Genomic DNA, 24,772 nt, shown 5'->3' with positions numbered 1-24,772 from the left:
CTTGTTAATTTAGTGGTAAATTAGAACAGTTAATGCACGTTTATTATGGAGGCCAAGTGAGACCACAAAAATAAGGTAAGGGAAAATTACCTTTTAAGTAATATGAGGTCTCTTTTGCACTCTAATTATGGCTGTGTAATTGTGTGATATGTTGAGTGGAGGTGCATGTGGATAGAGGGATAGGATGTCCTGGTTTCTGCCGTGTGTTGTAGTGTGTTAGAGAGGTGACCTGAGAGTGTGTCCCTCAGCTTAATGACACTCTCACAGTGCCTCGAGTGTTTCTGTGAGATTGTGAGTTTCTCTGTCGAGAATTGCTAAGTGAGCTAAGAAGCATTTTCCCACATTCATTGTTTGCTGATCGGACAAATTTGAGCATGGGAAGTTTCCTCAAAACACAAGACTCTGAATTCTCAAGTGCCTGTCAGAGGAACCATGTGGAAGAATTGCACAAGGCATGAAAGATAAATAATAGAATTTAGCTGCATGCAACGTGTATGTGGACGCTAGAAGATATCAGTGTCTCTGCATGTATGTTGAAAGTAAGAAGTAAGAGTGAGAGGGAAAAAGACAAACGGAAGAAGGGATGAAGACAGAGATGATGCTTCCTTATGAAAAATATATTTGCTTGCCTACAGAGAAATTCATGCAAGAGCCCAGCCTTATATAAACATCTGTAGGGAAATAAGTGCATGTATTCTTTATGATGAACAGATATGAAGACATCTCATGTTCACTTCATATTTAACATCTTAGGGTGCAATAGTGCTTATAAAAGTGTGGCTGAGTAATTGTGTTTATTTTGGTTTCCAGCTTGGTGAGAGCAGAACTTGGCAGAAACTTCAGCAGATTTCCTTTGTATGTTCAGTGTTTTAGCTAATTTAATTATACTTTCTGCCATCACACATTACACATTAGCTCCATTTAACCCAGATTCTTCCCTAAAAATATGAAAATGGTTGCAGATTGTGTCTGGAACCTTTTCTTAAAAAGGTTGTTCACTCAAAAATTACAGAAATTATTTTGGACCCCATTGACTTATGAACAAAAACATTCTTCAAAATGTATTCTTTTGTGTTCTGTAGAAGAAATAAAGTTACAGGTTTGGCATGACATGAGAGTGAGTAGATGATGACAGAATTGTTCATTTTTGGGTGATCTAGCGCTTTAAATAAAAACATCAGTAAGGCAAGATAAAGCTGACTTCACACCAGGAGCCAAAAAACATTTGAAATGTCTAAAAAAACATGCAGAAATGCCTTTTTGACTGCACTGCACCTGCTGTGAATCAAAGATTGCTGAAAATTCAAACACGCATAAATGTGTTTGTGTGTGTGTGTATCTGCTGTCCATTTTGTGTTATTTATAGCAGTGTCTCGGGGTGAGTTTGGAGCTGGCCGTCCACTTGCATGTGACTTACTTTCCAATCGGGCCAGAAGCAGCTCAGCCAACACCAGCATAGTACTCGGGCATATGGATCTGTTCTAGCAGAGAGAAACCTGCCACCTGCTTATGACTATATGTGTGTGTGTGGTCACAGAGGTCTAATCGGTGATGACAGGTGCGGCTGAATCATAGAGGGACGTCCTGCCAGCCCTACTTCGATATGCACATACGTCCGCTCTTTCTATTTTTCTCTGCGTCTCCCACTCATGCACACAAATAAACAGACAGGAACTGCCAAGAGCTTCCTCCAGGTCTCTCACACACGTAACTGTACCTTAAGGACAACCTTAAACCTTCATTTCAGGGCCCTGTCTTCACTTGTCTTGTTCTGTCTCTCTTCTTCTCGGTCGTTCTCGTGCACACGTATAGCATCCCTTTCTCTCTCTCTTTCTTTCCATTGCTCCCTTGTTGCATTATCTCACCCATTTTTCCTTGCTCTATCCATCCCTCCTTTCTCACTGTCCAAGGTAACCTTGTAGCAGGGCTGTTGGCATGTCAGGCTGAACAGCATTTTGAATTCTGGAATATTCCAGCTGTAAACATCTGCCACTGTATAATTATGGTACAGATAAGACAGTACACACACATGCTTACGAATATACACATTTTCTGGCAAATTCACAATTTTTTTCTCAGAATATTTCTGCACAAAATGTGCCTTGTATTCACTAACCAACTGTAATCCAGTTCAATCAGACAATTTTAAATTTTATTTATTTTTTTATGCAAAAATACATATATTATAAGATGTGTTTTTCCATCTATTTAAATTTTATTTATATATATTATTTATACATTTATATATTTATATTTTTTAATATATCTATCTATCTATCTATCTATCTATCTATCTATCTATCTATCTATCTATCTATCTATCTATCTATCTATCTATCTATCTATCTATCTATCTATCTATCTTCAATCTTTATCTATCTATCTATCTATCTATGCTCTGTCATTGGTAAATTAATGGAAAGTCCAACCCCAAACTAATGTCTTTGGCTGAGCTGTTGCTGTATGGTTGAAAGTACAAACAAACAGAAATATTCTGATACGGCCACAGTGTTTACAATATTTCACATACAAATTACTTCCATATGGTTGGTTGTCCCTGCCTGTTATTCTGGGATAGGATTAAAAAAGATCTATGCTTTAAATGTATTCTCAAGCAAGTGACATCTTCCATTCATGTGTGCAGGTGAATTATACATCAACAAATCCATATTATGCATTGATTTATACATTTTTAATCATACACATTTCCTCACATAGCTGAGCCCTTCAGTGAATACTCATCAGGAGACTGAAAATAAAGCTGTTATCTATAGCCTGATCTGCACAGATGCACAGAACAGCAGACCGCTTAATGTTGTGCACAATTTGTGTGAAGGCAGAAAAGCAGATCACCTCTTGCGCTAAAACAACCGTTCATTTTGGGTGCCAACATCGAGCAAGCTTTGGTTCTGTTTTTCTTCTCACCCTCTTTAGATTAGTCTCATTCCCTTGCTGTTGTATTGAACACCCATCATGTATTCAGGTTTTAACTCAACATTGCCACCTACTGGTGCAGAATACATTAGACTTCCTCGGTGCACGCACGTGCGCAGGGCAGAGTGTCTGAGCTGCAGTTAATCTGTCTGAGTCGTGTCTCTCGATGTTTTCAGTTATTGTAGTTCGCTGATTCATTTGTTAATTTTTTCATCGATTACAAAATTAGCATTAGGCGCTATCAGTGTGCATAATCAGAACACAGAGACAGATGGAGAGATAAGGAGAGAAATAATGAAGGAGAGGAGGTTGAGGAAGATAAAAGGATTGGAGACATGTTAGAGGTGAAGGAGCATATTTGAAAAGCATGGAGAGAGGACTGTAGGAGAAGAGGAGAGAAAGGTTATCTCAGTGTTTCCTCCAGACCATCTGAAACAAATAAAAGAGCTGACAGAGACAGCAGAGACACACTTAGATTGTCAGCGCTTTCCTTTAACTGAGAAAGAGACCGAGTGAGAAAGGGAGCGGTATAGAGAGAGAGAAAGAGAGAGGGACCTTGTCTGGGCACAGGCGGAGGTTGAGATGGAATTTGACAGCAGAGAAAATTGATTTTCTGGGATGAGATTTAGGTGTGATAGGCAAGCAGAGGGGAGGTAAGGAGAAGGGTGGAGTCTCTAACACACACGACAGTACCGTCCTGTAAATCTCCACCTGCTGGATCAAATCCAAAAGATGCAGAGAGAGAGACAGGCAGAGAAAACGTTTACAATGACAGCAATTTGCAGCAACCAGATATCATTCATTTTCAAATAGAGTTTCCAGTGACCGAAACAGTTGGCAATGTGATGTGAAAATGAGCAATTGTCGAGTGCTACTACCGATGGATGTGCAGACAGTGATACACTGCCTGATAGAGATGGATACTGAAATTGAGTTGGAACAACTGCTAGAAGCCAACAGCACAGCAACTTGTTGAGTTCCAGCAATTAAATTGCTGTTAGTGTGAACACTGCTTTAGAGAGTATGACGGGAATAGATATTGTGAGGTGTAGAGTAAGACGTGCAGAGGGAGAGGTTTGTGAGGTCCTGTAATGATAGGATGAGGGTGAGAGGTGGAGATAGTTAAGGAGACGGTGAGACACATGGCGAGAGAGAGACGAGGAGAGCTACTGTAGATTGAGGTAGAGAGTCAGACAGGCAGTTAGTGAAATAAATTGATGTTGAAATTGAAAATGCAGTAAAGTAGAGAATTGAGGTAAGGAGAGAGTGAGACAGCTGAAGATGGACTGAGATACTGAGGTGGAGAGTAAGACAGCAAAAGTGATAGTAAGGTAACGAGTGAAGCACGTAGGGAGAGAGTGAGACAGCCAAAACAGATTGAGATACTGAGATAGAGAGTGAGACAAGTAGTGAAATTGTGAGGTAGAGAGTGAGACAGGCAGATAAATTGTGAGGTAGAGAGTGAGACAGGCAGAGAGATTGTGAGGTAGAGAGTGAGACAGTCAGAAAGATTGTGAGGTAGAGAGTGAGACAGGCAGAAAGTTTGTGAGGTAGAGAGTAAGACAGGCAGAAAGATTGTGAGGTAGAGAGTAAAACAGGCAGAAAGATTGTGAGGCAGAGAGTGAGACAGGCAGAGAGATTGTGAGGTAGAGAGTGAGACAGGCAGAGCAATTGTGAGGTAGAGAATGAGACAGGCAGAAAGATTGTGAGGTAGAGAGTGAGACAGGCAGAGAGGGTGAGGTAGAGAGTGAGACAGGTAGAAATATTGTGAGGTAGAGAGTGAGACAGGCAGAAAGATTTTGAGGTAGAGAGTGAGACGGGCAGAGAGATTGTGAGGTAGAGAATGAGACAGGCCGAGAGAGTGAGGTAGAGAGTGAGAATGAGACAGGCAGAGAGATTATGAGGTAAAGAGTGAGACGGGCAGAGTGATTGTGAGGTAGAGAATGAGACAGGAAGAGAGATAGTGAGATTGAGAGTAAGATAGGCAGAGAGAATTTGGTAAGATCTGCAATGATAGGATGAACATGAGAGATTGTGATAGTTACAGAGAGAGTGAGACAGCCAGAGATAGACTGAGATGGTGAGTATGGTGAGACATTTAGTGAGAGTGTGAGATAGTAATAAATATCCTAAGATAGTGAAGAATTGAATTGAATTGAGATACCAAAGCAGAGAGTAAGACTGCATTAAAAGAAGAAGAAAATTAGAGACTGGTGAGAGACTGAGATAAGTAGAGGGTGAGGATAGGAGAGAGTTTGAGACAGTTGAATAGAGAGTGAGACAGACAGGGAGAATGGTATACAGGCAGAGAGATAGATAGGCTGAGCGAATGAGAAAGAAAGAATGAGAGATAAAAGGTGAGACAGGTAGAAAGATTGTGGCATGCAGAGACAGAAAGAGTATGAGATAGGGAGAGATAGTAAAGGAGAGTATCAGACAGGTTGAGAAAGAAGAATAGAGTGAGACAGGCAGAGAGAGAATGAGAAAAACTGTGAGAGAGAAAGAGTTAGACAGGCAGACCAATTGAGACAGACAAAAGAATGAGACAGAGAGAGTGAGACAGGCATTAAGAGCATCAGACAGACAGAGAGAAAGCATATCCACTTGAGTGGAATAGTGTGTTAGCAAGTTAGTATAAGAAGAATGAAACAGTAAAGGAATGCACAATGGAAGTCATACATGAGAGTTAACACGGCACCTCCATATGAACCTCCTCTTGTGGCTGCCGTCTCTGATGACTCACAATCTCACACAATCTCAGCCCATCTTTACTGCCACTGTGAAGAACAGACGACACAGACACACAGGAGCGAGAGATAAAGCACAAGATCCTGCAATCAGCCAGAGACTGCGTGTTACAAAGAGCTTCGTCTCTCCCGCGTTTCCTGCGACACCTCTGGAGTTCAGCAGACTAAGCGCTCCTCTCTCTTCTGCTTGCGATAAAAGTTTCTTGGCAGAACTAGAAAGGACGCGGATCGGGAAGCGATTCAGCTGACAAACTGCACACAGGCCTCGGAGCGAACAGACCAAAATAAGCTCCACAGGCACGAAAAAGAAACAACAGCCGCCCAATACAAAGAGGAAAGACAGAGAGAGATCTGCTTTCTTTCAGCTGTCACTCAGATTGTCGCTGAATCATGCCAGCTCGACATGAAAGCTCTGAATGCTGTCAGGATTCTGCTGCTTTTCTGCCTGCGCATTTGTTAACTTTTTTAACCTGTTGAGGTGCGAGTAATTCCTACAGACTTGGGTCTCAATGCTTGCTTCTCTTTCTGTCTGAGTCTTGAGAAGCGCGTCTACATCATTTCCTCAGGGCTTCAGTGATTGAATGACTGAAATGAAATGCACACACAAAGTTAAACTGATTTTGTTAAAGTACCAATTAGATTTGTCAGCCAGTTCCTTTAATCTACTCACAGAAAATCATTTTGTGGCACTTTCTATGAAGGCTGTATATATTACATTACAAACTGTATTATATTATCACAAATAAATATTATTTATGAAAAGTTATAATAACTATTTATGGCTATGCCTGTAAAAAACTACAATTAATTAGCACATAAAACAGTACAGCAAATTTGTTGTTGGTCTTGTGCTGTAACACATAACACTATTTAAAATGTGACCTGGAATAGGTAAATATTAAAATGCATTATAATTGACAATTATTATAATACTGCAATTATTTACAATAACATGCAATGGATTATTATGTCCATTATAATGTATTATAATCCTTATATGTATTATAATGCAGAAGGCAGTAATCAATAGAAATGGAATCCTTTTTTTTTATTTTTTTGGCTTAGTTATTTTTATTTTTATTTTTGTAAATAAAGATTATTGTAGTATGTTTCACAAGAAAATACTATTTCAGTCTTTCTACTTCAAAATTTCACATTCAATACAATGTGTTAATTTGTTTTTTTTGTAAATAAAAATAATTGTAAAAATTTTTTTTAATGTAGTATGTATCTAAAAGCATTATTATGTTATTTAATATTTAAAATATTTAAAGGGTTAGTTCACCCAAAAATGAAAATGCTGTCATTAATTACTCACCCTCATGTCGTTTTAAACCCGTAAGACTTTCGTTTATCTTCGGAACACAAATTAAGATATTTTTGATGGAATCTGAGAGCTATCTGAACCTGCATAGACAGCAATACAACTGAAATGTTCCCAAGTCCAGAGACGTAGCAAGGAGATCAGTAAAATACACTGTAAAAAATGATTGTGATTTTAACAGTAAAAGACTGTAAAAATGCTACAGTAAAACCTGTTAACTGGTTAACAGTAAGTTTCCATACTATATTCAGTGAATAAATGTAATTACATTTAGTGTTTTTGGAAGTGAAAAAGAAAAAGTCATTGTATAATTTACAGTGAAAAACCGTAAATTGACACTCCCAGAATTCCCTGCATGACGCATCATATTTGATGTTTTTTTGTTGAAATAACATGTTTTTTCTTAGTTTTTTCTTATCAGTTGTGTACATTAGGGTTTAATCTTACATCTAATGTTGTTAAATTAATGTTTATTGCATTATTTCAGTATCGTGTGTCACCATGATGGGGTTTAGTGTTTGTGTGAATGACATTGTGCACCTTCTATATAAAAGTATTGCCCTCCTCAGCTCGTAGAAAAGCTGTTTGTGATGAGCTTCTGTTCATCATGTGACTTTCTCATCACCACCAGTTTTTGGTGGTTGTCAGTGCATTACAATGGTTCAAAACAGATATTAACACTTCAGTATTTTGGATTATTAACATTACATCAGTTAATGAAATACGGTATTTTATTGTGAATTTAAGTTAAGTCTGTAAAACCTCAAATGTTGCTACCGTATTATTTACAGTGAAGTTCTGGCAACCACAGCTGCCGGTATTTTACCGTAAATGTCACAGATTTTTTTTACAGTGTAGTCCATGTGACATCAGGGGTTCAACCGTAATTTTACGAAGCTACGAGAATAATTTTTGTGCGCAAAAGAAAAAAATAACGACTTTATTTAACAATTCGTCTCCTCCGCGTCACCCTGTAGCGCCATTTTGGAGAGTATCCGCTGGCCGTAAACAGCATATGCTGTTCTGTGTCAGCTGCGTCACACGGATACGCTGTTTTCGTTCAGATCAAATCACAACAATGTAGGAAACAGATCCGGAGTGACACAGCTGACACAGAACAGCATACGCTGTTTACGTCCAGCTGATACTCTCCAAAATGGCACTACAGGGTGATACGGAGGAGACGAATTGTTGAATAAAGTCGTTATTTTTTTTACTTTTGCGCACAAAAAGTATTCTCGTAGCTTCGTAAAATTACGGTTGAACCCCTGATGTCACATGGACTATTTTACCGATCTCCTTGCTATGTCTCTGGACTTTGGAAAATTTCAGTTGTATTGCTGTCTATGCGGGGTCAGACAGCTCTCAGATTCCATCAAAAATATCTTAATTTGTGTTCCGAAGATGAACGAAGGTCTTACGGGTTTGAAACGACATGAGGGTGAGTAATTAATGAAACAATGAAACAACAATTTTATGTTGACATTTTTGTCGACATTTTTGGGTGAGCTATCCCTTTAATAACTAAACATGCAGGCAGCAGGTCATATGTTGAATTTTTAAATGATGACTGTTCAAATTTGATGTAAATGGAGTTTGAATAATATTGTAGAGTTACTGCTGTAGTCAGGGAACTTTTTTTTTTTTTACATTTCGATTTAGGGAGGATTGCATGAGGATTGCAGAGACACTGAGACTAGTTTTATACATGCACGCTTGCCGCTCTGACATATATCATACTGAGGATCAAATGCAAGCGTCCTATGAGTGACAGATGGCTTCTCAGTCAGTCAACATCAATCAGTCATGCAATCAATAAAAATGACTATAGTCTGTCTGGGTTTTTTTTTTTTTTCTGGGACAAAATAAACTACTTTATCTTGCGGCCTCTCCCTGTCTGTACCAGGTTTAACAGATCAATATTATACATTTTAGATGTAGCATTTTGTTTCATTTTAAATCATTTGTGCTCTTACCATGAAACAGCAGTAGAAGAGTCACCTTTGCAAAGTCCTCAAGCTTTTCTTTTTCTGGCTACCTTTCTCTTCTCGTTTACCTACACTGTTTACACTCTTTCTTTCCCTGTCTTTCTCTATTGCTCTCTTTCTCTCTCAGCCATGAATCTGTTGGGGCTGAACTGGCAGCTGAAACCTGTGGTTGGTCCCATGCTGAACAACGGCTTGGGAGCCGGGCTGCCCAGCAACAGTGACACAGCAACAGCGCCCTCTGGAAGCAGAGGTGAGCAGCACAGCCTCACAGCACGCTGCAGTCCCGCACGCTCTTTTCCGATGAGAAGAATGTCAGGATTGTAACAGAATAACACAAAGGGTGGGGAGGGGGACTATAAACTAAATTTAGAAAAAAAATCAGTTGTGCTGAAACATCCACTGCCCTGTATATCAATTTGTTTCCAGCTTGTACTCATTTTTGATTTGTGTTTAGTAATTTGCTTCTCTGTCGCACACTGAGGTCCCATCATGACAGCACATTTATGCCCACACACACTTGTCTGCCTGCTTCCACGATCGACAAGGGATATTATTCTCTGGGCTTCATTTTATATAGCCGTGTGACAATTCATAAGAAACAAAGTAACCATGTGATTAGGTAGAGCAGCAAGGCATTGTGGGACAGTAGTGCTGGGGAGTTGAGAGTGAAAAAGTGAGAAACATGTCAAATGTCACATTGCGCTTCCTAACCCTGGGTCATTTTAAAACCGTCTTTTAACCATGGGTAAAGGAATGTTTCACACATGTTACTTGGATTGCTGTGCAGTCTTCGAATGTTACGACTAGATGCTTTGTATCCGTGTTTCGTTGTATTGCATGCTTTGGACAGTCACAGAAACACTGAACATTGTATAAACAGTAGTTTCATTGATTGAGAAGAAAAAAAGGTGAAATGATGGAAAATGCATCAATTGGAGTGAAAAAGTGGCCATTTTATTCTCACATTTATAGTTCAAAAAGGAAAAACTTAATAATACAAGGCAATATATAATATGAGGATGTGCAATAGTAGTGCCTTTATGTAAACAGGTTGCATACTGCATTCATTTATTGAAATTAGAACGTTAACCCGGGGTTTGTGAATGTACGGTTTGAAACTTCAGTTTATGATTACCCAGGATTAATTTTTAACCCCAGGTTTATGAGTAGTGTGAAACGTGAAGCAAGACAACCCAGGATTCCTTTTATCTGGGGGTTTAGAATGACCAAAAATTAACTATTTCTTGTGTGAAAAGCTCTAGATAGTAGTACACCTTTAACTCTGTGAATAGTGGTAATAAAAGTCAGACACAATATCTTGCATTTTTAATCCAATTTTGTTTACAAGCACAATTCCCTGGTGGTTCAATCAAAATTAATAATTCAAGACAAAGATGTTAAAAACACAACTAATACTATTTTGGAGACAGAAGGTCAAGTCATTTACATTGCAATGTGGGATACTGTATCCTGCGCAGTGTGCTACTGTATTTTCTTTATTGAAAATTTGCCAAAAGTATACTTGATCATCAAGGTATTACATGCATAACAATTTGAGTAGGCTATGGTAGTAATCCTACATAATTAGCACATCTTCATAATCTACTGACAATTCAGATTTTTCCAATCAGGAATCAAACTTTCGAATAAAATTGATGAAGATTGTAAACAAGCACTCGTGTACTTCTATACTTACACAACCCTTTGGCTGTTCACCCATCTCTCGTCTCTGACTTGATCTCACGCACTCACAGATTCAAAGGAAGTGTCCTAGAAAACACCACATCACCTCTGTATGAAGGACAACACAGTCTGGTTTTTTTCTTCTTCTTTAGAACAGGAAGGGACTAGTCATCTTTAAACACACACACTTAAAACCTAGTGGCAGAGGCAGCAAGTCATCAAGTAGGCTACTTAATACACTTCATTTTGAGCAAATTTTAAGTCAGCGTCACATATAACTTTTACAGATAAATAAATAAATACATTTTAAAAAGGGCAATCCCAGAATGCATTGCAAGGAGCTCAGTGAAACACAACATCCAAGATGGCGGACAAGGAAAGAGGAAAAAAAAGTTCAGTGTACTTTAAATCTGATTTTTTTTTCCCCCTACATTTGCTTGTTTTGGGTATTATGTTCATTATAATACAGCTGTGTTTGCTTAGTAACTTGCTAACATCATGCTCCATTGAAATCAATTGCAAATCAAGTCTCCCATGCAAAGCTCAGTTTGTTTGGCACACAGAGTTGCTGCCTACACTCTTAAAAATAAAGGTGCTTCATGATGCCATAGAAGAACCTTTTTGTCTAAATGGTTCTATAAAGAACTTTTAACATCTGAAGAACCTTTCTGTTTCACAAAAGGTTCTTTGTGGTGAAAGAAGGTTCTTCAGATTGTAAAAAGATAAGCAAGAGATGGGAGCCTTTGACTGAATGGTTCTTTGTGGAACCAAAAATGGTTCTTCTATGGCATCGCTTGAAGAACCTTTTGAAGCACCTTTATTTTTAAGAGTGTACGTAGCGCCCTCCAAATTAGTGAGGGTAGAAGCTTAGGATGCTGTCTTAGAAGGCAAAACCTAGGTTATTTATTGCTATTTGAAACAGAGTAAATACATTTTCACATTGTCTAATTGTTCATTTCCTCTATCCTCAGTGCTGTGTAAACATATCTAACTCTGTGAATACATATAGATTATGTGGCATAATATTTTGCTGTGTTTTTGTGTGAGTGTGTGGGTAACGGTGAGATTGTGCGCTTTGAAACAGCTCTTCATCTCAAGTGTTTCAATCTCAACCCCTCAGCATGTCGGTGTCAATTCCATCCATACAAATATGACTTTTCTCTCGCTCTCTCCCTGTCGCTCTCTCTTTCTCTCACATGCAAACATAATGTATTCTACATAACAGTGAGATTTCATAAATCATACACAGACAATTCTACAGTACAGCTATGAGGCAGATGTTGCTGGTTGCTCTGTTTAACGATAGCGCCACATATAATAAGTCTTGTGTTGTGCCATGTCTGGTTGTTGTTGTTGCTTTTTCTTCTCTGTCTCTCTCATCCTCTGCTGCGTCTTTTTGTATAGCTGTTATCCTATCTTATTGTCTGGCATATTGTGTTGAGATGCTCTTATCTGGGCTTCTGCGGGATGATTTGATGCTCTGGTCTGATCTGTGAAATGATTTGTGTGTGCTTTTGCCTGCTGGCTACATTAGCTTATGATTGGCCTCTCTGCACTCGGCTGGATTCTGTTACGGTACTTGATGCTGTGCTTAGACACTCAGATTCAGATGTGCTTTATCTCCACGATAGCTCTGGTCCAAAACCTACAGTAGTGAGCTGCCTCTGTGGGGAACTGTGTGTGTGTGTGTGTGTCTTCCAGTTCATTACAATTCTCATTATATTCTGTTTACATTACATTACTTACTATAAACACAGCAAGTATTGCTTTTTTTCTGTTTTTGTTTAATTTTCACTACTGTTCAAAAGTTTGGGTTCAGTAAGACATACATTGATTGATTGATTGATTGAAATACGTCTCTTCTGCTCACTAAGGCTGTTTATTTGATCAAAAATACAGTAAAAAGAGTAATATTGTAAAATAGTTTTACGTTTTAAAAATGTTTTTATTTTAATATATTTTAAAATGTAATTTATTCTTGTGATGCAAAGCTGAATTTTCAGCATCATTACTCCAGTCTTCAGTGTCACATGATCCTTCAGAAATCATTCTAATATTCTGATTTGGTGCTCAAGAAACATTTCTTATTATTATACATTTTAAAAATAGTTGTGCTGCGTATAGGGGCGCCATAACAGGGGGGAAGGTTAGGATGATTCCAAGGGCCTGACAATGGTGAGGGGGTCAGGAACGCGATTTTTACAGAGGGGGCTCCTGGCTGCATAATGTAGAAACCACTTTTTTTTCCAGGATTGCTTGATGAACAGCATTTATATGAAATCAAATCAGTCACTTTTAATCAGTTGTCCTAAATAAAAGAATTATTTATTTAATTAACATTAACTGGTTTGGTATATATAAGCACATTATATATTTAATTGTTTGCATTTTATTTTATGTATTTCTAAGAACTTAATTTTGCTGCCTACAAAAACATCAAATTTTGCAAAATAAATTTGTATTATAAATATATCTTATTAAATACTAGAAATATAGATAAATTAACAGTTAATATAGCTAAAATAATGAATATAGCTAAATTAATAAATAAATGATAACTGCTGAATAAATAAAATTGGCTTTTTTTTTTTTTTTTACAAATTTGGGGACGCTAATGCATATTTATATGTATTTGTATTTTATGTTTTGTATGACACTTCCTATGTAGAGTGTTCCAAATAAATCAGATATGACATTCTGCCCAAGTGTTTTGTTGCCTTAGTTATATATAATGTTATCTTAGAAGGTAGCTGTCTATGTAGTCAGCAAGGTGGTTCACTATGTTTTGGTACGGAGCTATTGTGTTTTGTTATGAAATAATGCTGGACTATTGCTTCAGCCACAGCCACAGACTGATCGTTCCTTCCCTAAGGAAATTCTCGTCCGGCATCCTCAGCTCTCTATTTTTCTTTCTTTAGTTCCATTTCTCCTCTGTCCGTGCTGTTCTGTATTAATGAGGGGGGCTATTTCATCTCCTGTTGCGGCTGCTCCGTCCTGATTGTGTTTTCATTGTTCTTTATTTCCTTACCATTTTTCACAGGTTTTCTCTGACAGGGCTGTGGTCTCCAGTGTAGATCTGACCTGATTACAGGGGAGCTGTTTTCGTGTGTGTGTGTGTGAGAACATCACAACCGTGGGGACAGAGGGAATCTGTTGCACGCAACCTCCATTTACACGCGGCCATTGCCGCTAGCTACGAGCAAGAGATAGAGATAAAATAAAAGATAGAGAGAGAACGACAGAGAGGGAGAGAGCAACCATGGATTTTCCATTAAATGAAAAGTGGATAACAGCTTGTGTGATTATGTTGGTAAACAGGATGGTGGTGTTGACATGCGGTATGAGCCAAAGCCTGAGGGTGGAGAATACACGAACTCTCACTTATAGAAGAGGTCTCTCCGTCAGCCTGAGAGTCCACAAACACCAGAGACAGGAAAAAAGAGGGGGAGGAGGAAGTGAGGTAGAGGATAAGTGAGAAATCAACAGGTTCCAATTTCACTTTTAAAAATAGGTTCCTCGCAGCACCCTAAAGGAACAAATAACCTATAAGGACCCACTTATGTTGTAGAATATATATATATACACTTTTTAAAAGTTTGGGGTCAGTAAGAAGCAAACACATTAAGTTGATCTAATATGACAGTAAATGCATTTATAATGTTACAACAACAAGAACAATGAAAACTAATTAAATGAATGCTGTTATTTTGAACTTTCTATCATCAAATAATCCTGGTATCAAGGTTTTCATAAAAATATTAATCAGCATTCCAACATTGATAATAATAAGAAATGTTCTTGAGCAGCAAATCAGCATATTAAAATGATTTCAATAGGATCACTGAAGCCAGGAGTAATGATGCTGAAAATTCAGCTTTGTATCACAGGATTAAATTACCTTTTAAAATGTATTAAAATTGAAAAGAGTTATTTTAAATTATAATAGTATTTCACTATATTGCTGTTTTTACTATATTTTTGATCAAATAAAGCAGCAATGAGAGACTTCTGTCAAAAACATTTGACTAAAAATCTTGACCCAAAATTATTGGAAATATGAAAGTAAACTGCTTCATAAACACTGTTTCATGTCGACATTAAGAGTGTAGGTCTGAAAACCAAATCTCAGTCAGAATCATAGATCACACTTTAAGACTTATATCATATGACAATTCCAATAAAGCTCAGCTTCGTAGAAGCAGCCATTAACTTTTCATCTGTATATGTTATTCCTCAGTTCTTCTGCAAGCTGCATTTGAAAAACCAGGCTCAGATATTCAACAAAGAAGCCCCTATTCCCTGTCTCTCTCTGGCTCTCTGCTGTTTATCATGATACACTCTCTGCTTTCTTTGCTCTGGGTGGGTACAGTGAGGTTATGGGTAAAAAGACTTCAGGAATAGCATTTGTGTTTTCAGCTTCCATCAGATAAGTGTCTCCCAGAGAGAAAACACATTTGTGCTCTTTCCTTTTGTTTTCTGATTTCAAAACCGCTACCTCTGAATCTATAAACATGGGGCAGTTGCAACACAGCCGAGGTGAGAGATTGATTTTTTTTTATGCCTTCCTCTCTGTCTCAGGGCCATGGGCCGCTCGCAACAGCAGCATAGATATGGGCAGCCTAGAGGTGGGCAGGCGCGTGACCCAGGAGGTGCCGCCCGGGGTGTTCTGGAGATCCCTGATGCACCTCAGCCAGCCTCAGTTCCTCAAGTTCAACATCTCCTTGGGCAAGGATGCACTCTTCGGGGTTTACATTCGCAAAGGGCTGCCGCCGTCCCATGCACAGGTGCGCACACCCTTTCTATTTACAGAGAGGCCACTCTGTGAAGTCCTTTTTAGGGATAAAAAACCCCTCTTTCACCCCAACAACGGATCAATCAGTCACTGCAAATACATTTTAGAAGTCACCAGGTGTTAGATAAAATCATTCCTACAGCTCATCTTCAAAGTATCTCACTGTTTGATATGTATGAATGCTGTCAAACCACTAGAGATCACAAAAAATAAAAACATCCCCTCTCGTTCCCTTGTTTCTGCGTTTCTCCCTCTGCAGTATGACTATATGGAGCGTTTGGATGGAAAAGAGAAATGGAGCGTAGTGGAGTCGCCCCGTGAGAGACGCAGTATTCAGACGGTGGTTCTGAACGAGGCCGTGTTTGTACAGTATCTGGACCCTGGCACATGGCACCTGGCTTTCTACAACGACGGCAAGGAGAAGGAATCTGTCTCATTTAGCACAGCTGTTCTGGGTCAGTTCTACTGTACATTTACTTCAAACACTCACTATATCACTCAACAGTGACATTTTTTATTTGAGATGAGAAGATACAATACATTTGCTGTGATAAGCAAGCATAACCATTTTTTTAAACCCTATTCCCTGTCTCTCTCTGGCTCTCTGCTGTTTATCATGATACACTCTCTGCTTTCTTTGCTCTGGGTGGGTACAGTGAGGTTATGGGTAAAAAGACTTCAGGAATAGCATTTGTGTTTTCAGCTTCCATCAGATAAGTGTCTCCCAGAGAGAAAACACATTTGTGCTCTTTCCTTTTGTTTTCTGATTTCAAAACAGCTACCTCTGAATCTATAAACATGGGGCAGTTGCAACACAGCCGAGGTGAGAGATTGATTTTTTTTTATGCCTTCCTCTCTGTCCCAGGGCCATGGGCCGCTCGCAACAGCAGCATAGATATGGGCAGCCTAGAGGTGGGCAGGCGCGTGACCCAGGAGGTGCCGCCCGGGGTGTTCTGGAGATCCCTGATGCACCTCAGCCAGCCTCAGTTCCTCAAGTTCAACATCTCCTTGGGCAAGGATGCACTCTTCGGGGTTTACATTCGCAAAGGGCTGCCGCCGTCCCATGCACAGGTGCGCACACCCTTTCTATTTACAGAGAGGCCACTCTGTGAAGTCCTTTTTAGGGATAAAAAACCCCTCTTTCATCCCAACAACGGATCAATCAGTCACTGCAAATACATTTTAGAAGTCACCAGGTGTTAGATAAAATCATTCCTACAGCTCAACTTCAAAGTATCTCACTGTTTGATATGTATGAATGCTGTCAAACCACTAGAGATCACAAAAAATAAAAACATCCCCTCTCGTTCCCTTGTTTCTGCGTTTCTCCCTCTGCAGTATGACTATATGGAGCGTTTGGATGGAAAAGAGAAATGGAGCGTAGTGGAGTCGCCCCGTGAGAGACGCAGTATTCAGACGGTGGTTCTGAACGAGGCCGTGTTTGTACAGTATCTGGACCCCGGCACATGGCACCTAGCTTTCTACAATGACGGCAAGGAGAAGGAATCAGTCTCCTTTAGTACAGCTGTTCTGGGTCAGTTACTCTAACACTGGTTAAACTCTCCATTATACATTTACTTCAAACACTCACTATATCACCCAACTGTGACATTTTTATTTGAAATGAGAAGATACAATACATTTGTTGTGATAAGCAAGCATGTAAATATATATATTTTTATATAAAAAGTGCTTTACAACAAAATATTATGCCAAAAATATTATGCCAAAATATTATGCCAAAAATAAGCAGCAAATCTGATCAACATTGATAATGATAATACAAATTTCATCAGCACCAAATCAGCATATTAGAATGATTTCTGAAATATCATGTGACCTTGAAGACTGGTGTAATGGCTGCTGAAAATTCAACTTTGCCATCACAGGGGATAAATTACATTAAAATATATTAAAATGGAACACTGTAATTTTGCATTGTAATAATATTTCAAAATATTATTTTTTTACTGTCGTTTTAATCAGATAAATGCAGCATCGGTAAGCATAAGAGACTTCTTCATACTAATCATACCAAACCCAAACTTTTGAAGGGTAGGCTGAAAATTCAACTTTGCCATCACAGGAATAAATTACATTAAAATATATTAAAATGGAACACTGTAATTTTGCATTGTAATAATATTTCAAAATATAATTTTTTTACTGTAGTTTTAATCAGATAAATGCAGCATCGGTAAGCATAAGAGACTTCTTCATACTAATCATACCAAACCCAAACTTTTGAAGGGTAGTTAAAAAAATTAAGCATAAATAAAAAAAGAAATATATATATATATATATAAGAGCATAAAATGCAACGTCCTTGCATTGTGACATTGAATGGCACATGCTTTTTTGTATTTCAAACTTTCAAACAAAGGTCTAATAAAAGACCAGTTAATTTTGAAACATTAATATTTTGGACAATTGGATTTATAGGTTTTAGTCTCTATAGAATTACAGATAAATGCTTCTAGTAAAAAGGAAATAATTAAATAATGTCAATCTATTACTGTTATACCATTTCATATATATTATTATCCACTTGAAATGAGATAAGCACCTCGTGGCTCTGTTCTATGAATATTCACATGCATGAATTCTACGAATAAGTGGTGTCTCACCAATTAACCTTGCACTAATCTACTGTGATATGCCCTACTTTCATTGCCGTGATATTACTCATGGCTAATGAAATGGTGTGAGACGCTGTTTGAATGGGTTGTATCAATAATGACCAGAGACCGCCACTCAGAAATAGAGTGAAAGAGGAACAGAAAACTCTGAGAGAGAGAGAGAGAGAGGGAGAGGGAGGGAGGAAGCAGTAAAAGAGAAGACAAGATGAGAGCTGGATGTGGTGGTTACAGCTGTCATTACCATCAAAGTGGTCTTTTTTAGAAAGGTTTCATTCTTTTCACAGACTCTGTGCAAGAGTGTCCCCGCAACTGTCATGGAAACGGAGAGTGTGTGTCAGGAGTATGTCATTGTTTCCCGGGGTTCCATGGCATGGACTGCTCGAAAGGTAAGAGACACTCCAATTACACCCCGAACTCGGTCGTACAGCAAGAGAGACAGCTTGAGGAAAAAATAGCGAGAGAGAGAGAGAAGTGAGAACAATTTTTACTTCCCTGTCACTCATACTAGAGAAATGGAGAATGATCCATTGAATTCGTATTTAAAAGTGTAGTTCACCCAAAAATGATCATTTTGTCATCTTTTATCCACCTCATGTCGTTCCAAACCTGTGTGACATTCTTCTTTAGAAAAACAGCTATGGAGCACATTTATGAAGTCATTTTGGAACTTGACAGCTCAGACCTTGAAACGAATGACTGAAATTAACTGCAACAACTCACCATTATTCCACAAAAGAAAGTCATTCAAATTTACAATAACATGAGGATGAGTAAATAATGACATCATTTTCATTTTTGGGTAAACTGTGCTTGGAAACGGTGGATTAGCCTTAGCATTAGAGATAAGAGGTCGACCGATTCATCGGTTTTGCCGATTATTCGGCACCGATAGTTGATTGGCGGAACTATCGATTATCGGAAAAAATCAATTCCGATAGTTTTCCGGGTTGTGTCCGTTGCTGGAGTGGCCGAGAAGGGTCCGCTGCCATTATACAGTATGAGAGCAGCCTCTAGAGGCGGAAATCACTAACAGCACGTGTTGTGTTTTGACACGTGACACTGCGCGCTCTGAGCGGGAAACTTCAAACTCAAAAGAAAATCCTGCCGCGGAACAGAGCGCCATTCACATAGTTTTCCATTAAATTACATTATATTTGTCCCAAATCATTGTTAATGCGCAAGCGCTCCTAAAAAGAAAAATAAGCGTAGCTGCATCGCTGCGCTTGTGTCCAGTGTGTGACTTGCGTATTTTTTTTAAAATTTTGATTGTAAAAGAGTACACATACAATATCAATAACATATGCATGTAATTTTTTTTTAAAATGAAGTTTTTATTGGATTTCTTTATACATAAAACATACCAGTACAATTTTTTTTTTGTAAATTTCAAAAAATAAATAAATACACTGTATACAAAACAAAACAAACAAAAGTAATTATCATAAATAATAATAATAATTATAGAAATGACACTTAAATGCACAACAGGGTAATCAAGTCACACTTCAAAGGATGACTGATACTAGATCCATGCCATTCCATTCACTTTAGCTAACATTTTTTCATATGATACATTCTCTATCATAGATTCAATCCACATTTTAAGTGAAGGACATTGAATATCTTTCCAAAATCTAAGTATCAGTCGTACTGCCATGATTACACCGACAGTAACAAGGGAAAACTCGTTATTTTTAATCTGAGGAATCTCCGATTTATCTCCTAAAAGACAAATCCTTGATGAAAATGGAAGGTTAAATCCCAAACTTCTTCCAAGATATTTCAACACAATTTCCCAAAAAGGTTGAATCTTTGAACATTGCCAGAGAGCATGAATGTATGTGCCAATTTCTTGTTTACATTTCCAGCATTTATTATCAATCAGACAACCCATTCTAAAAAGTCGCAGTGTCTGAAAGCTACTCAGTAACATGTTGTTTATTGTACATTTGCAATCGTGCAGATATTCGGAAAAACAGGACTCTTGCTTGTGCGATAAGCTAAGTCCTATATCACAGGCATATTTTATAAAACCAGAAACTCATTAAATGGCTTTTTTTTTATCATTGTGATGACATTTCTGCCCCACTATGTGTGACAGCAGTGAGATGGGAGAGAACGCTCAAAAACTTTAGATCACATAATTTAGTTGAACATTAAATTAACAGTAAAGAAATGAGGCGTGAACTAGAGGTCGACTGATGTATCGGTTTTGCCGATTAATCGGCACAGATAGTTGATTGCTGGAACTATCGGCAAAGATCCATGCCGATAGTTTTCCGGGTTGTGTCCGTTGCTGGAGTGGCCGAGAAGGGTCCGCTGCCATTATACAGTATGAGAGCAGCCTCTAGAGGCGGAAATCACTAACAGCACGTGTTGTGTTTTGACACGTGACACTGTGCGCTCTGAGCGGGAAACTTCAAACTCAAAAGAAAATCCTGCCGCGGAACAGAGCGCCATTCACATAGTTTTCCATTAAATTACATTATATTTGTCCCAAATCATTGTTAATGTGCGTAATGACTTCACCCTAGGCTATGAATTATGAATTATGTTATCGCATTTGCGACTGAAAACTACTGCGTGCGACTATGAAAACATATTTAGGAGCACCAGTGCAACTGACCAGATCTTAATCATATTTGTGATTGTGATCGCTGAGGGGAGCTTCAAAGTAAATTAGTAAACTATTAAATAAATTTAATCAATATAATAATTAATATTAATATGTTTATTCATTTACAAAGTATGGGTCAGTACTGCTACTGCTTTTTTAAAAATAGTAAAGCTCTGTTTTAGTTTTTGTTTACCATTTTAAAAACTATTGGTTGATTAATCGGTATCTGCCAGTGTGGTCCAACCTAGCTATCGTATCGGTAAAATCCACTATCGGTCGACCTCTATTAGAGACATATTGAGCTATAGTGCTTATGCTGGAGACTGAGGTTCTCTGTCCTTTTCTCATCCCCATCAATCTTCTCACCGTCATTTATTGTTATCTCTGTACTTTGTCTGTCAATAAAATGCAAAAAAAAAGAAGCAACATAAAGCATGCATACTGAGGTCCAGACAGACATAAAGAAAAGAAAAGCATGCAAAAACACATGCAAAAGGGAACAGCACTAAATTGTTGCCAGAATGGCACCAGCAGTGGGATTTAAAGAGCTGAACACATCAAAGATGTGTGTTAATCTCAGCGGTCCCAATGCCTCTAGACACTCAACAGCCTTGGGTTTAGCCCAAGAGTCCAGACACCCTCAAGATGAGTGTGTATTATGGGTGTGTGTTTTTGACTTAACTATACGTTTTGGGACTACCTTGATTAAATAATTCCCAACTTAATTTATGGACCATCGTCAGAAGGAAAAATGGTTTATAAATAGACTAAATAACATCTTTATTCAACTCCAAAACTGACAAAAGTTTAAGAGGTAAGAGATAGTCTGTAGTAGTTATAATTAGCTGAGAACGACAGATGTCAATGTGAAGTCCCCATTTAGATTGCTGGGTAAGTGTGTGTGTGTGTCCTCAATAGCCCCCCAAAAAATAAATTTGCACAGTTTGCATACTTTCCTATTGAGAAGGTGCTTTACTGTAGTTCTATGACTCATCAAGAAACTAAGTTCTATGTGTTAGTGGAGGTCTCTCTCTCTCTCTCTCTTTCTCTCTCTTTCCGAGGCATAAGGATGACGAATGGCAGTTCCTACAGCCCAATATCTCCCATTGTTCACCTGGGAAGCTAATGATTAATAGTTTTGTTACTGCAATGTTAAATTACATTTTCTTTCATTACAGTTTTCTCCAACCTATCACAGCTGTCCACTCCCTCTGCTACTGCTGACCCTCTGTGTGTGTGTGTGTGTGTGTGTGTGTGTGTGTGTGTGTGTGTGTGTGTGTGTGTGTGTGTGTGTGTGCATTAATATCTTTACAATGACTGAGCCTTGAGACTCTCTCATTGCAGAAATCACCTCAGGAAGTCTTTTTAGACTGCTAGTTACTAGACATCATTCATGAGGACTTAGAGAGAGTGCTTCTTGGTAATGTAGTTGAAAAAGTCGAGGTTCGGGTTTAGATGCAGACATAGTCTGTTCTTATCAGGTGTGAACAGAACCTGATTTTTTTTTTTTTTTTTTCATGTATCATGGTAGGTATTATTATGTTTTTTGGATATGTACCATGGTATTGCCATGTTTTTGGACATGTAACATGCTATTACAATGTTTTCAGACATGTAGAGTACCATGGTATTATTATGTATTTGGACATGAATAACTATGGTAAAAATAAAAATGGTATCACCATTTTTTGGACATGTACAATATCATGATATTATGATTTAAGACATGTATTATGATATTATCATGTTTTAAGGACATGCACCATGGTATTATTGTTGTTTTTGGGACATGTACAAGTAGTTTTGTGGTATTTTTGGAGTAAACATTGAAATACCATACATCCCATAATATATGAATATGGTAACCCCCCCCCCCCCCCTTATTTGTAAGTCATATGGATACAAGTAGCTGCTAAATTAATACATCTTACAACTATAATTTAATTTTGCAATCAAACAAAAGTCAGAATAAGATAAAATTCTACCAAACTGATTGTAGTTGAAAGTGAGTTTGGTGCCTAAAGCTTAAGTTTGGTTTATTAAAAATTGGTTAATATTTTTTTTTTACATCATGTTCTCAGTGTGAGCCTTTTCTGAACACATTGTTGTCAGATGTGTGCTCTTTCCCTGTATCACACCATTCAGAGACACATCTATGACCACAACTGCCAGCTTTTTTCTCAATCTCTTCGTAAACTTACACAGATTCTTTGTAAACATACTGAAAATCTCTTTAGAGACAAAACATTGCAAAAGAGATCATTAAGAAAGCGCCAGATGTCACTCATATCAAATCATTCTCTGTTCTCTTTCTGTTTCTTCCCAAGCGGCGTGTCCAGTCCTATGCAGTGGAAACGGTCAGTATGACAAGGGATCGTGTATCTGCTATAGTGGATGGAAGGGTCCGGAATGCGATGTTCCCATCAGCCAGTGCATCGACCCCCAGTGTGGCAGTCATGGCACGTGCACAGAGGGCACATGTGTTTGTTCTCTGGGCTACAAAGGAGAGAATTGCGCTGAGGGTATGCGTATGTGTGTGTGTGTGCGTGCGTGATAATGTAGCTTTGTATAGATGTTGTTTCTTTCTCAATGGCTTAATAATACCCTCTATGGCTGTAATAGCTGTATTCTGTCCATGTGGCTACTTGAAAAGGGAAACACACATTTTCACATATTCAAACAGTCATCTTTGGCTGTTTCCCCAGATTCACTGGTAGGTCTTAATGGGCTCCCACAAAAAATACCTCACAGAGATGAGTAAAAGCTGGAAAATATATTGATCTGGGTGGTGAGAACAATCATTTCAGTCTTGATTCTTTGTGTGTGTGTGTGTGTGTGTTCTGTAAAGTTCAGTGGCTTTTGGGTAGGACAGTGAGTGACAATAAGAGAGAGAGGAAAATTAGAAGTCCCATGAGTCTAAAAATGGAAAGGGAAGAGAAAGAAAAAGGTAGTGACAGAAGAAAAAAGCTGAGGTACTGTATAAGAGGACAAAAGGAGAGGCTGGGATGAAAACAGCTAACAAACATAGAAATAGGTTGATGGAAAACAGAGTTTCAGAAAGTCTTTGCTGCTCATTACAGAGAGACAGTGATGGCAGCTAAACAAACAGAACAATAGAAGCCTTGCATATTAATGCTTTCTAATTCTCATTCTCTAAATCCCTAATTCTTTATCAACAGTCTGGCATCAAGTCCCAAATTAAAGTGTTTAGAGGGGGATTGAAGATTTTTAAATGAATTATTCACCTAAAAATGAAAAGTCTGTCATTGTTTACAAATACACACATATTTTTTGTGTCCATGTAACACAAAAGGAAATATTTAGGAAATATGTATTTCTTTTCAATAAAGTGAAAGCATATAACCCACAAGAGGTCATGAGGCACCATGAATAATGACAAAATTAACAATTTCTTTAGATGTGTATGTCAGTCAGGTTTTGCATTTTGAGGTGCAAATGTATATAAATAACAGGACCATGATATTTCCAATGAGGATATTAATGTCTAAATGAAAATCTTAAAATGCAAAAAGGTTTGTGTCACGGCTAGGTTTAGATTATAGGAAATGTCATTAACTCGATAAGAAATAAGCAACAAATGTATGTGTATGAAAAGAGAGAGAGAGTGTGTTTTAGTGGGGCATGAGGAACTTGAGGTGTTGCAGATCACAAGGTCAGCACTTTTTTTTTCCGGCCATTCTAAGATTTCTCAAATTAGATATTCATCACAGCAGAGTCACTCAAACAATTTACCTGAAGTGCCGGTGACACAGAAATCGATATCCATGATGTGCAGTTTCTGCAGCATAAACATTTGGCATGAATGGCTTTATGTGCGTGAGAGGAAAGGAGCAGCACTTCTGTCAGCCGAGGGGGGCTGAGACAGGGGTGTCACGCAGGGCACCTCAGGGCCGAGTAATTTGTCAAATGGCTTTCTCACACTTTTCATGGCCAGATCTCTTCTTTCGCTCAGCAGTCAATATCAATTTTTTGAGGCACTCCGGATGGAACATGTGAGAGACAGGGTTAAAGTCAAAAAGAGAGAGGA

General features: G+C 38.3%; 1 protein-coding gene across 1 annotated transcript in view; it reads left to right on the top strand.

Moving 5' to 3' along the window:
- The window catches only part of LOC107561383 (teneurin-2-like), a 124,325-nt gene that overhangs the window by 62,302 nt on the left and 37,251 nt on the right, over window positions 1–24,772 (top strand). The window contains exons 5-9 of the mRNA XM_016245828.1: window positions 9,121–9,243; window positions 15,255–15,460; window positions 15,728–15,923; window positions 18,392–18,493; window positions 23,052–23,246. Coding sequence (XP_016101314.1) covers window positions 9,121–9,243; window positions 15,255–15,460; window positions 15,728–15,923; window positions 18,392–18,493; window positions 23,052–23,246 — 822 coding nt within the window. The remainder of the gene's footprint in view (window positions 1–9,120; window positions 9,244–15,254; window positions 15,461–15,727; window positions 15,924–18,391; window positions 18,494–23,051; window positions 23,247–24,772) is intronic.

This window comes from Sinocyclocheilus grahami, unplaced genomic scaffold, assembly GCF_001515645.1.
Source record: "Sinocyclocheilus grahami isolate Dianchi unplaced genomic scaffold, SAMN03320097.WGS_v1.1 scaffold23.1, whole genome shotgun sequence".
Lineage (NCBI taxonomy): Eukaryota > Metazoa > Chordata > Actinopteri > Cypriniformes > Cyprinidae > Sinocyclocheilus > Sinocyclocheilus grahami.
Note: the sequence above shows the minus strand (reverse complement) of the source record. Positions and strands in the feature narration are given on the sequence as shown.